The sequence below is a fragment of the Neolamprologus multifasciatus genome, chromosome 1, assembly GCF_963576455.1.
Source record: "Neolamprologus multifasciatus chromosome 1, fNeoMul1.2, whole genome shotgun sequence".
In the NCBI taxonomy this organism is placed as follows: domain Eukaryota; kingdom Metazoa; phylum Chordata; class Actinopteri; order Cichliformes; family Cichlidae; genus Neolamprologus; species Neolamprologus multifasciatus.
The window spans coordinates 26597901-26611105 of NC_140439.1; the positions used below are offsets into that span (position 1 = coordinate 26597901).

The 13205-nt window shown below is 39.1% G+C and overlaps 1 protein-coding gene across 1 annotated transcript; it reads left to right on the forward strand.

Annotated features, from left to right (window-relative positions):
• The first annotated feature begins 7798 nt into the window (after positions 1 to 7798).
• LOC146525878 (regulator of G-protein signaling 9-binding protein) lies at positions 7799 to 11601 on the forward strand. Its single transcript, XM_085164404.1, has one exon. The coding sequence runs from the start codon at positions 8492 to 8494 to the stop codon at positions 9230 to 9232; it is 741 nt and encodes a 246-aa protein (XP_085020530.1). The 5' UTR covers positions 7799 to 8491; the 3' UTR covers positions 9233 to 11601.
• Positions 11602 to 13205: the final 1604 nt, after the last annotated feature.

Sequence of the window (13205 nt, forward strand, 5' to 3'; positions counted from 1 at the left end):
GGCATGACTCACAGTTCACTCCACTGCTGCATGCTGTGCGTGTAAGAGGCCACATAGTGGATAAGGTCCATCTATAATTCAACAAAGACAGACTTCCTCTTTCTCTGCTTTTTATTCCCCTCTGTGCTCTGCCCCTTTTTCTAAGTGACTGAATCTTCCTAATTCTGCATACAGCTTTTATTTTCCACCTTCTTCTAAGCCAAACGTTGGAAGTTATTAAAAGACAAAGCTGCAAAGTTTTAAAAAAAAAGAAGAAGCTCAAATGAGTATAGGGCTACATGGGTGTGTAAGACCCTTGTCATTCTATAAAGCAATGAAATGAGTGGTCGTTAAGTGGATTTTAGAGATGATATTGTGACGACATACAAGCTCGCCTGGATATTACAGTCTAGAAGGACTTTTCCTGAGATTTTCTGTAAGGATGTTATCAGAAAAGGATTATAAATATCTTCTTAAATATATATATATATAGTTCAATTTTATTTGTATAGTGCCAGTTCAATTGGCAATAACAATTGTCCCAATGCAAAGTTTAGGATAGAGTAGTATAACGTTTGGTGCCACTGGACTATAGAGTGGTTGAGATGTGCTCTCTGAAGTGACATATCACATTTCTCCATCTGGCAATCCAATGGATAAGTCCGGGTTTGATGGTTGCCAGAGGAACAGTACTTGTGTGCTAAAATTAAGGTTTGGTTTAGAGGGGATGGTGTAGGTGTTAAGTCCGTGGGTATCCTGGTGTAAAGTGGAGAGCACAGAGGTAAATTGAACAAAAAAAGTGTATTATGATACAGTGTTCAACACAGGTTCTTAGGTGGTGGCTGCAAAGTTATCCCCCATAAGCGTTCTTGTCTTCATTGAGCTACTCTCCTATGGTGGTCCAATATCCCCTTTTCCACTCTGCATTGAAAGAGCTCTGGACAGAGAGGGAAAGAGGAAAAGAAATGCACAAACACTGATTCTTGCAATACTGATTGGAAGGTGAGCTGAGCTTGTTTAACAGTGCAATGATCTGGTGTCAGTTGAAGAGAATCTCCAGCTTCCAGTAGCCAGAGTATAATTGGTCTGGCAACCTGCAGGTGTGTGATTGGTTACTGAATTCAGGTATGTGATCACCGCAGCAAAGAGTAGTAAAACAATCTACCTCTGGAAGACAATGCAGAACTGAGAGGAAAAAAGAGTGTGAGAGAGAAAGACGGAAGGACATCTCAAGCCAGGAAGAGAAGGGAACCTGACAATGACAATGGAGGTTTTTTTCTCAGGTATTGGGCTTTGCCCCTTAGTTCCATTGAAAAGGACTCTTAATGCTTCAGCATACCAAGACATTTTGGAAAACTTCACACTTACATGTTTCTGGGAACAGTTTTGGAACTGGGAACTGCACATCAGCGCACAAGAAGGCCCATAAAGATATGGATGCGTGAGTTTAGTGTGGAAAAACTTGACTGGCTTGCACAGAGTACCTCAATCCGAGAAAACACCTTTGTTATGAATTAGATAGGAGACTGGGAGCCAGTCCTTGTCCAACATCAGTTTCTGACCTCAAAAATGCAAATTCTCATAAACACACTCCTAAACCTTGTGGAAAGACTTCTCAGAAGAGCTGAAACTGTTATATCTGCAAAGGGTGGGCCAACATCATGTTAAACCCCACAGACTAAGAATAGGATGTCACTTAAGTGTTAACAAAAGCAGTCACATTGATGACTGCACTAGTGTAAACTTAAAGTTGGCTGTAACTAGAAAGCATATTTGGTCATTTGGGAAATATCAGTTAGTGCTGGAGCTTTTTACTGGGATTATCAAAGGGCTTACAGATGTTAGAGTCTTCTAATGTGTTTGGTCAGACTATCAGAGATCAGGGGGAAACCGTGTTTATGTCTGTCCTCTTTTAACCATCATCTCACACAAAGTATAGTAAGCATCAGAGGCCTCCATTTCCTCCCTAAATCCATTGATTCCATATGACGAAAATGCAAGAGAGACAGATCAGTGTTCTTCAAAAGATACATTAGTGAGCATTATACTGCTAATCCCAGGACCTGTAGGAAACTGCTAATCTGGATTATAGAATTTGTATCATGTTATAGCATCATTTGTGTCTCCTTTACACACTAAGATGTTTTCCTCCCTTTTAAATTCCTCCTCTTTTTAACCTCTTGAGCCTCTTCTTTTTGCTTAATGCTTAGCTCTTGGTGTATGAAATTTCTCAGTTAAACATTCCATAAATACTATATTTTATATTAGTAAAACATGAAAAATGGAGTAATTTAGCATCTGAATGCTATCATATACTAAAATCTAATAATCTCCATCGAAATGAATTTTGACCTTTTTTTGTGTGTGTGAATTCTGCTAATGGGATCATTTTGCCTTATGGAAGTTTGTTTTATGTTGTGTATGTGTGTGTGTTTTTTCCTTTCACAGTTTGTATAGGCTACTTGGTTTGGTTTAAGAAAAGGTAAATGACACTTCTTATAGAGCCTGTCAGAGATAAAGCATAAGAGGCAAATTTCCCAAATATTTGTGAACACAGCCACTGCCCAACAGCAGCAGGAGACAGAGGGACTCATTAAAGGCTCAGTGCAGCACAGAGAGAACCTGGACCCAAGACTGGGGCAATGGTTCAGCTTTTAGTACCACAAAGAGCTGAGGCACATAGCCAAGACAATACTGGAGTGACTTCAGGACAACTGTCTTACTGTCTCTGAGCAACCTAGCCAAGGACCACAATTACAGCCTGTAGAACAACTCTGCAGAACTCTGAAGAGAGAAACTAAGAGGCACTTCCTGTCTAAACCCAGTTGTCAAAACCACACTCAAAGCTGCCAGTACTGAATTAAGTGACTAAATACTTTTGTAATATGACATTTTGATGTATTTATGATAAAAATCATGTCAAATATGCCAGTTTTACCTATTTAATTTAGGTATATAACATAAGCATATAATATGAAGATAGTTGCAAGGTTGAGACTCTCTTTAAAGCCAATGCAAATATAATTTTTGCTTTCAGCTGTTTATATTCTTATTCAGTGCAGTAATACCTTTCTTTTCCTTTAAATTCACTGTGCAGCAACACAAGAATCACAAGAAGAACAAGACTCCACAATACCCTGAACTCAACATCAAAGATTGATATTTGGACTACATAAAGAGACAGAAGCACCAGAGGCAGCATGAATCCAAAAAGGAAAGATGGCATTTTTAAAAAAAAAAAAAAAAAGAAGCTTGGAACAACCTTCCTGCCAAGTACCCTGGCAAATACACACTCATACATCTATTCAATCATTTGAAAGAATGAGATCAAAATGGAGATTTGTGGCCATGAAGCACAGTGCCACATTTGGCAAAAACCAAACACAGCATGTCAGCACAAACACCTCATACCAACTGTCAGCACAGTGGTGCAGGGGTGTAGAGTTGGGCTTATTTTGCAGCCACAAGACCTGGGTATGGTCAGTGAGTCAACCACGAAGTCCCTTGTGTACCAAAGTATTACAGAGTCAAATGTGTGGTCATCTCTCTGACAGCCAAAGCATTTTCAAAATTAGGTCATCTAACACGAGAATTATCCCAAACAAAACATCAACTCTACAACAGAGGGACTGAAAAAGAAAACAATCAAGATGTTGTAATGGCCCAGTCAAAGTCTATATTTCAACCTGAATGAAATGTTGTGGCAGGACCTTGAGAGAGCTCTGCATAAATGTACTGAAGCAACACTGTAAAGAAGAGTGTGTCAAAACTCATCCACAATGATCCGAGAGATAAAGTTACACAGAAAGCAACTCAGTGTACTGGAGCTAAAGGTAGTTCTATAAGCTACTGAATCATGGTGTGTACTTAGTGCATCACTGTAGCTCTTCCAGGCAAAACAAAATTGCTATATGTGTCTTTTTCTTTGGGATCTATATCAGTGTAAATGATCTAATGATGTACTCATAATGCATTTGTTACACAAACAGAGATTTGGGGGTATTTCTTTATCTCTTCGATAATCTGTGTAAAAACAACAGTAATATCTGGAGAGCTTCCATATATTTTACTGTCTGTGCAAACAAAAATCCTGCAGAAATCAAAAATGGAGTTTTCCATCATGTGTTGGCACTGAGAGCAATCAGACCACTGCATGTCTGACTCATCACTTGAATCTAACACAACAGCTTATCAGCAACCTTTTTACAGGAGAGGAGAAAGACAGAGACTATGGCCAGTTTTCTAATCCTGCAAGTCCGACTTACTTTAGCGTTTCATCAGTTATTTATAAAGGTAATAAAATCTACATTAGCCCAGTTATACGTTTATTGGGAATTCATATGGTCTTTAATCTTTGAATGAATTCCTATATTTTTTATTATTTGTTTACACTTTAAATTCAAGCTCAGAATAAGTTAATGAAAGCGCATGAAATGAAAATTGAAACTGAGTTATTTGTTTAGTCTATGTAAAAGTTAGCTCCTTAAGGAATTTCATGAGAACATGAAATAAACAACAGAAAACAATGGATTTGTAACTTTAAATGCACAAAGTGAAAGATGACATCTCAGAGCAATGTCAGCAATGAAATGCCTTGGAGAAAAATAACCGAAGAGTAGTAAGAGGTGAGAGGTAGCCATGGAAACATATTCATGAAAGGAAAGACGATCCATTTGCCAAGATCATCTGACTCAACCAAGATATTTGTTATTAGTCAGAAAGTGCTGAAATGGCTACCAGCACTTTAAATATATTAAACAGTGCAGTTTACAGCAGAGCCACATATTGTAATCTTAGGATGGTGATCTGCAGGTGTTAGTACACAGTTACCTTATAAAGCATCAAATATGAGGGGCGGGCATGCATAATGTTTTTAATGAGTGATATGAGCAAAAATGGATTCAAACTAGGAATAAATTGAACAGAAGAAATCAATTCCCATGCCGCAGCAGATGTCATTTTATGTGAAACGAACAATAAGCCTCTCACTCAGTTCCTCAGGCATTCACTGCACTCCAGTCCATTAGCTTTGCACTGTAGTCACTGGATCATTAGGCCCCATCCGCTTGAATAATGCAAAAAGAGCAAAGCAGGCAAATACCACTCAGCCTTATGTGCCTCTCATCTCTCAACACAGCAGGAGCCAACTAAACAACACATTATCCATCCAGTACTGTGTGCAACAACAGGCCTCCTCCCAGTGTGCAGGCAGCTGTGGTGACAACCCACAAATTATCCACTTTTACCACACTTATAAAACTGAAAAAAATGGCAAGTAGTCACATGAGAGAAAAACTGAACACTATTTCCGCAAACCTGTGTCTCATAATCACATCAGCGTAGCTTTAAAATCAGATGGAACAACACACCAGGAGAAACAAAGTGTTTTATCTTTTTATAGGAACATATGACTGAAGGTTTAGTCAGTTTATGAAAGATCTTTTGGTATCAGGGTATCATCAGTTTGTTTTGGGTTTGCTTTCAGTGTTCATTGAACCTGATTACACATCAGGTTCAATGAACACACTCAGCTGTGACATGTCAACCAGATGGTAATTTTTTATTCTGTTATTTTTAGTATTGCAAAATGATACATTTCTGATATGCTGATGAAAAGGTGGTGCAGCATCGTCAATAGTGTTTGTTTGTTTTTTAGCAGCTTTTCAAATGTATCACCCTCCACTACACTCTACACTCACCGATGTCTTTATCAGAAAAAATGTTGCTAATCCTGGGTTGGAAGCCAGTTTTACCTTCAGAACTTTCCGATTCTTTGTTCCACAGATTAAGGTGTCAGAGATTTTGGTTCATATTGATATGATAGCATCACACAGTTGTTGCAGATGTCAGCTGCACATCCATGATGCATCCCAAAGGTGATTTAATGGACTGAGGTCCACTGACTGTGAACACATTGTCATGTAAAATATATGTGAATGAAATAAAATAAAACAACTTTGATTTGATCTTTTTTACATGGTTTCTTATCTTGCTGGAAGCAACCATTAGATGATTGGTACACTGTGATCACTAAGGGATGGACATGGTCATCAGCAGAAATACTCAGGTAAGTTGTTGGCGTTGAAACAATGCTCAACTTGTACTAAACAGCCCAAAGTGTGCCAAAAATATCTCACACAACATTACACCACCATCAAGAGCCTGAATCACTGACACAAGGCAGGATGGATCCATGCTTTTGTGTTATTTATTCCTAAGTTCTGTCTCTATCTCTGAGTGTTGCAGCAGAAATCAAATCATCAGACCAGCCAATGTTTTTCCAGTTTTCTGTTTTCCTGTTTTGATGAGCCCGCACAAATTAACCTAAATTAACCTAACCTTGCTTCCCTGTCTTTAGCTAACATGAATAGCTCCCAGTGTGATCTGTTTCAAGGTTCAATATGTTGTGCAATCAAAGATGCTCTTCTGCAAACCTTGGTGGTAACAAGTGGTTATTTAAGTTATTGTTGTCTTCCCATCAGCCTGTAGTAGTCTGGTCATTCACCTCTGACCTCTGGTAACAAGAATGCATTTTCACCCACAGAACTGTCACTGGCTGGATAATTTCTCTCTTTGGGGTCATTCTCTGTAAACCCTAGAGATGATTATGTGGGGGAAATCTCAGTAGATCAGCAGTTTCTAAAATACTCAGTGGAACCTGTCTGACACTACAAATCATGCCACCACTTAAATACCCTTTATTCTCCACTCTGGTGCTTAGTTTGAACTACAGCAATTCATCCTTACCATGTCTACATATCTAAATGCAGTGAGTTATTGCCATGGGATTAGTTATTATTATTAGTTATTGGCTTTACCAATAAGTTGGAGAGTTCCTAACATAGTGATGGCAGGCATACATTAGAGATTAGGGTAGATTTATCAGTGTGCTGCTACCTATTGCAACTTAGTTGAAACTACAGTGCATTTTTATGTTGATGGCAATATAGCCTCTGTTAATACATATTTCTTTTCTCTTACAGATTTGACTTATCTCTACAACTAAGCTGACCACTCATTATGTTTGTGTTTGTTTTTTTCTTGGTTTGTTTGTTTTGTTTTTTCTGTGTCTGTGTGGGGGTGTGGGTTCTGAAACTCTCCACATCTCTCTTGTACACTCAGGAACTGTTATCTTGTACTCCAGGGTTTACTATTTGTATTATTAGATTGGACCCTTTCTTTTTTCTTTTTGTACACCCACCGGTACTCCTATAATTATGAGGTGGGAGTGTATGTTTCATATTGTTTTATGTTCTTCAAAAAGAAAACGGCATATTGTTCAATTTGTCTTTTGTAAAAATGGATGCAGAAAATTTAATAAAAATATCTGAGAAAAAAAAACACAGGAAGTCTACAAGCCACATATATATACTGCAGGACATCAGAGTTTGATTATTTTATGGCCATTGAAAGGGAACTGTGGGAATGAGAGAGAGTATCAGTGAAAGCTCTTTAGCCTAGACTCCAGCAGTGAAGATGAAGTAATAGGCAACACTGAAACAGACTCAGGATAGTTCCAAGAGGAAGAAAAGAACCATTCATTTAAACAATTCATACTAAAAGTATAGATTGTTTAACTTCAATAAATAACAAACTTAAATAACAATCGTATTTTTTATTTATTTATTCTACATTCCTCTCTGGGTTCACCGGTCTTTATTTTTCCTCGTGCAGCCGACTATAAGCAGGGACCCTGATGACAATGGTATTGTCAGAGAGTTAACATGTTTGTGATTTGACTTCCCTGCTGATAGACATCGCAGTTCTGCCCACATCACGGACAGAGCAGCCAATAGCATGAAGAATGTAAACCAAACGCCTGTGTGGAAAAAAAACCAATGGGAGTGAAGCTGTTTTGCTTCCCTGCCTCTGCCTCTCGCTGAATAGCACTGTTGTGCGTGCACATGTGACTACAGAAGGCGCTTACTGGTATTTAAAAATCATCGATCGGGTGCTGAAGTGGACAGCTCCTCATGCAGATAAAACAAACCAAAACAACAATGGCTCGCTTTGCTCCTCGCGGACGCTGAATGGCGAACCTAACTTGTCCGGCAGCGCATTTTCTTTGAACATTTATTTTAAGCTGCTGAAGAGAAAAGGCTCTCTACGCTCTCTACGCAAACGGTTAGGCGGATGTTGTAACACCTGTGGCTGAATTGGGATCGCAATTTCATAAAAGGGTGGTTGGATTGTTTCACGTTCCGCAAGGAGACGGGCTGCGGAGCCGTATGATCTCGTGTGGGAAAGGTAATCTAAAGCCTTTTAGGCTACGGGGGCATTAATTTCTAAGCCACTCTCTGTATCTGCTTGCACAGGAAGGAGCATGGATAGAGAAGAATTTTCTCTCACCAGTGCGTTGAGTGGATTTGGAGAGCGGCTGGTGAGCTCCCGTGGAAACTAAACCGAGGTCAGTGGCTAAAGCATTGTTCGAATACGCGCGCTGTTTGCAGCTCCCCCTTTTTAATCATTTCATATTTTCTAAGAAGGATATAGATTTTTTCTTTAATCAGTCATGGGGAAAGAGGAATGCAAAACAATGCTGGACGCTTTGAACAAAGTGACCGCCTGCTACAGGCATTTGGTCATCGCTCTTGGGAGCACTTCGGACTCTCAAAACCTGCGAGAGGAGCTGAAGAAGACCCGCAAAAAGGCCCAGGAGCTGGCGGTGGCCAACAGGACTAAACTGACTTCTTTGCTCAAAGATAAGACCATCAGCAAAGAGGATCGGGCCGAGTACGAGCGCCTGTGGGTGCTATTCTCTAGTTGCATGGAGCTTCTTGAGGTGGACATGAAAAGGTCCTTAGAGATAGCACAGGATTTTCCCCTCAAGGTGCCAACAAGACACCTCATCCAGACAGGGATGACCGGCAGCACCACTACGGTGGCGGCCCGGGCCATGAGCGTGCAGAATATGAAGTACGAGGCGGACAGCAATATCGACACGGCAGACCTCAGAGACCTACAGGCCGAGATCACCCAGGTGAGCCAGATGATGGAAGAGATGGAGATGAAGGTGCAGGTGGCGCCGTGGGCCGTGGAGGCGAAGCAGGAGGCAGGCGCTGAGCTCAAGTCCAACATGAGTGTAGGGAATTCCTCAGTGGGTGTCATCTCGATCTGCGAAGAAGAGCCGAAAGAAGAAGAAAGTGGCGGAGGGAGCAGGGAGACTGGTTTTGCGTCAATCTGCGCTGTGATTGGATTCTTTGTCATCGTTATAGTAGCCTTGGTTCTAGGCTATTTGGTCGTCAATATGTGAACTGTCTAACCAAAAGCCCACCCTGATGGACATCCTGTGAAGCTGTCCAGGGAGCGGTAAGACTCTGCAGGCCCATAAGAAAGAGAAAGAGCGTCTTTTGGGCTTGAAAAATAATGTGGACACAGAAAAGTTATTAAGCTTTCCTGGATTTGTGAATGTATTTGGCAGAGATGAGAAATTGCACTAGATAAGCTAAAATGTACTAGAACAATATAGCCAAAGTGTGAAAATAATGTGAGTGAGGTAGAAAAAGTATGTTTGGGGGGAGGGCCAGTGGACCATTTATTTTTGGAAGAGGGTGGGAAAAAAGGTCATAAAATTACGTGACAGAGTCTAGCCATCAGGATGATATAAACAACACGTAATCCAAGTGGATTAGTGGAAAAGCTCAAGCAGAAATGTAGCCTACGGTTAACTATTCTCATGATGTTCTGTGGATTGATGCTTTGCATCCAGAAAAGTTAAATCTGCTCAAACAAACAGGGGGGCATCTAAAAAACGGTTGTCTTATTGAAACTATAGTGGAAGCCAGCACAGTTAATCTCTGCTCCTCAAACCACACTGGTCGGATGTTATCAAATCTGCACTCTTCTACACTCCTTTCAGCACCGTTTTAATGCGTCATAATAATCTGTATAGTCAGATTGCAATAGGCCTGCGTCTTACTTTACTGCATCAAATCACAATGTGCTTGATGAGAGCCTTGGGACCGAAGACATGTTCACAGTCTTTTAATAACGCACCCATTCACTGTAAGCCTGCTCATGTTCCTTTTCAGGGTTTTCTTGCATAGCGTTGAATGTACATTGCAACATGAATAGAAGGTTTGTATATACTGCTGTTTCAGAAAATGTACATACGATCAAGTATATTTATTATAATAAAACTTCGAAACACACTTGAAAATGTGCTTGCAGTTTGATAGGTGCTTTACAAACATGACCAGGCATGCTTGTAAGGTCACTTTGTGTGAAGGTGTGGTAAGTTGTGTACCTGGTAACTTATAACCAGGCCTAGTTTGTAATCACTGCAAACCTAAGCTAGAGATCTATACATCTAACACACATAGAGATATTTTAAGAAGGGAATTAACCACTTAACCACCTTAGGTTTAAGATACTACTTCATTTAAATGGAAAGTAGACTATGCTTAAATCCCTAATAGTTTTACATCTAAGAGCCTTTAAGGGTATTCCTGGACTGGCATCCAGTTAAACTGGAAGCAGTCAGAGTCAAAGTTTCCACCCAAGTGGTTGTTAGTTAAGGGTAGATGCACACTAAGACAGTTTTCTTTAGCCCAACATGAATATAAATTCAAGTTAGTTATTAATTTGCAAAACAGAAACGAGTGCTGCTCCAGAAATATTTTTGAGTCACATGCTTTAGTACATTAGGCTAAAAACAAAAACCTTAACATATAGAGAGATAATGCATCTAATGCTTGTCAAACCACCCTAAAATTCATAAAATAGAATTATGCAAAGGATTGAAAACATCTTCCACTTTTTTTTAACTCCACAAAAGTTTGACAAAAAATGTAAAAAGTCAAAAAGACAAAAGTGCACTTAAAAAAAAGATAGTAAAATTGTTGGTATAAGCATGCATGTAGATATTTTCAGAAATATATATGTGTGTAAAATTTTCAAGGATGAAACATGTTGGTCTAAAAATAATAATGGTCATTGGAACTTTGTCATAATCTGGGTTTGAAATCACAGTAACTTGTACTTTGATTCCTCCAGGCTAAAATATCCAGGAAGACGGTATCACAAAACTTAATTTCTTACATAGCCATAATGTCTATGTAAGTGAAATAGAAAACCAGATTTATGCACAAACTCATTGCATTTTTGTGTCAGAGTGTGTGTGTTATCATTATTATTCATTTAACAAACATGCCAATTCAGGTAAGTAGGTGTCTGAGTTTCTTTCCCCAACCGGCCACCGTGTTCATCCTGTGAGTTTCCTCATCTTCATTGCAAATTGGTTAACTCATGTTCACTAAACTCTCATTCATTTCATAAGTGAAACAACAAACAGTCATGGATTTAATGACTGTCAAATCAGCAGAGGGTCCATTTAGATTGACAAAAGAGCCAATTTAACTAAAATAATAATTCAAGATAAATATTTACACTTGTATCAGTAAAATAACAGTTTGATGCAAATTCTAATTAAAAGACTGTTTAAATGCTGTCACCTGAAAAGCTGCACATCACATGAGCCCTGAAAGGACCCTAATGATCAGCTTCTTCTCTATTAAGGAGGTCCTCTTGTACTAATTGTATATGGTAAGTGGACCCATGGCATTTGAAGTCAACTGAGTCTTAGGCTGAATGTAGTTATCTCACAATTCCTGTTGGAAGCAGAGGCTCTATATGTGTGTGTATATATATATATGTATATATGTATATATATATATATATATATATATATATATATATATATATATATATATATATACATATATATGTGTATATATATATGAACTATATGTAAAACATTGTAAAGGTATTCAAGTTTCAGATTCTTTTCCTGTTTCCAGGAAATGAATCTCTCTCTCTTCTCTACCTCTCAATACAGAAATTCTGTGGAGAAACATTTAAAAAAGAAACTAGTATAATAGAGTAAACAAAGTAGATAAAATGCAAGATAATTAATCTTCTAACAAAAAAGCTGAAAGCATTCTTTGGCAAGACTTTGATGTGTGAAAATCAGTGGCATGCTCTACTGATTCACAGTAGGCTTTCTGACATCTTGTTTATCGTGGCTGTCATTTCACAGAGGCACTATGCTCTTCTAACAGTGAGTCATGGACCTTGAATCTCTCGAAACTTATGACAGATTTACATTGTCATCCGGAAATCTAAAAATATAAAAGTGATTAATTAAACATGAGGATGAGAGGGAGGAGATTTAAGTAGAGAATGAGATGAAGCATCCTCAAATGCTGCCCTTTAAAATTTGTTCTACTCACTTCCAGAGGAAGAGTAGCATTTATGCAACATGCAACTCAGAGACTGTTTCATGCGTCTTTTAAATTGCTTTTTCAAAATTTCAGTTATGCAAGATGTTCCTGAAAATAGCCACAGCATCAAATATTTAGAGTGCCCCATCACTCACCTTTACAGGTGAGTAAATCAGGTTTCTCAACAGCTGTTTGGAGGTATTTTATTTTAACTTATGCACAACAAAACCATGTATTTGCTTAATTCGCTCGCTTGGAAACAAGCACACTAAGCAGACTGGTTCACAAAGAGGTGAGCTACACACTTGGCAGACACAGACCACTGCATCATCACTTCATCTGGACTTAGATGGTGGGTTTTCAAGGCTGTGAGTTGCCATAGAAACCCTTAACATACTCTGCAAACAGCACAGAAGGTTCAGCAGCGTTATTTCAACTCACCCGCTTTCTGCCACCACCATCCTACACACACGGCACTCTGAAGCAGTAAGAGATGAGGTGTGAGGACAGGGGAGGGCAAAAGGGACAGAAGCTCTGCATCTTTTATCAAGCTGACAGGTAAAATATGTCAGAAAGATGAAAACCAGACTGAGGGCTGCTGACTCGCTTCAGTGTGTCTCTTCATTTTTTTTTTCTTGGAGAAATGTTTTCGTCAGATCAGAGTGACATTAAAGTACTTTTTCTGATGAACACAGGTGACATTATGACAGCATATTTGGATCTATGTCTTGTGCTGGTTCAGCCTCTTCCCACTTGTTCTAGTCGTCTCAGCAGTCCAGCAGACAGTGGTCTGTCACATTTAAAGTGCACTTTGTGTTTTTGAGAGCTGATACCAAAAACAGTTATGAAAAAAAAATCCCGTCTTAAAATACTGCACTGGAGAAATGTGTGAGACAAGGCTATGGGTACGTTGAGCCACCACCAGTTTTTCGGCCCGAAAAACAGGTGGTTTTTCAGTTCTTTCTTACTACAGAAGAAAGAACATTATGAATAAAGTTGTAATAT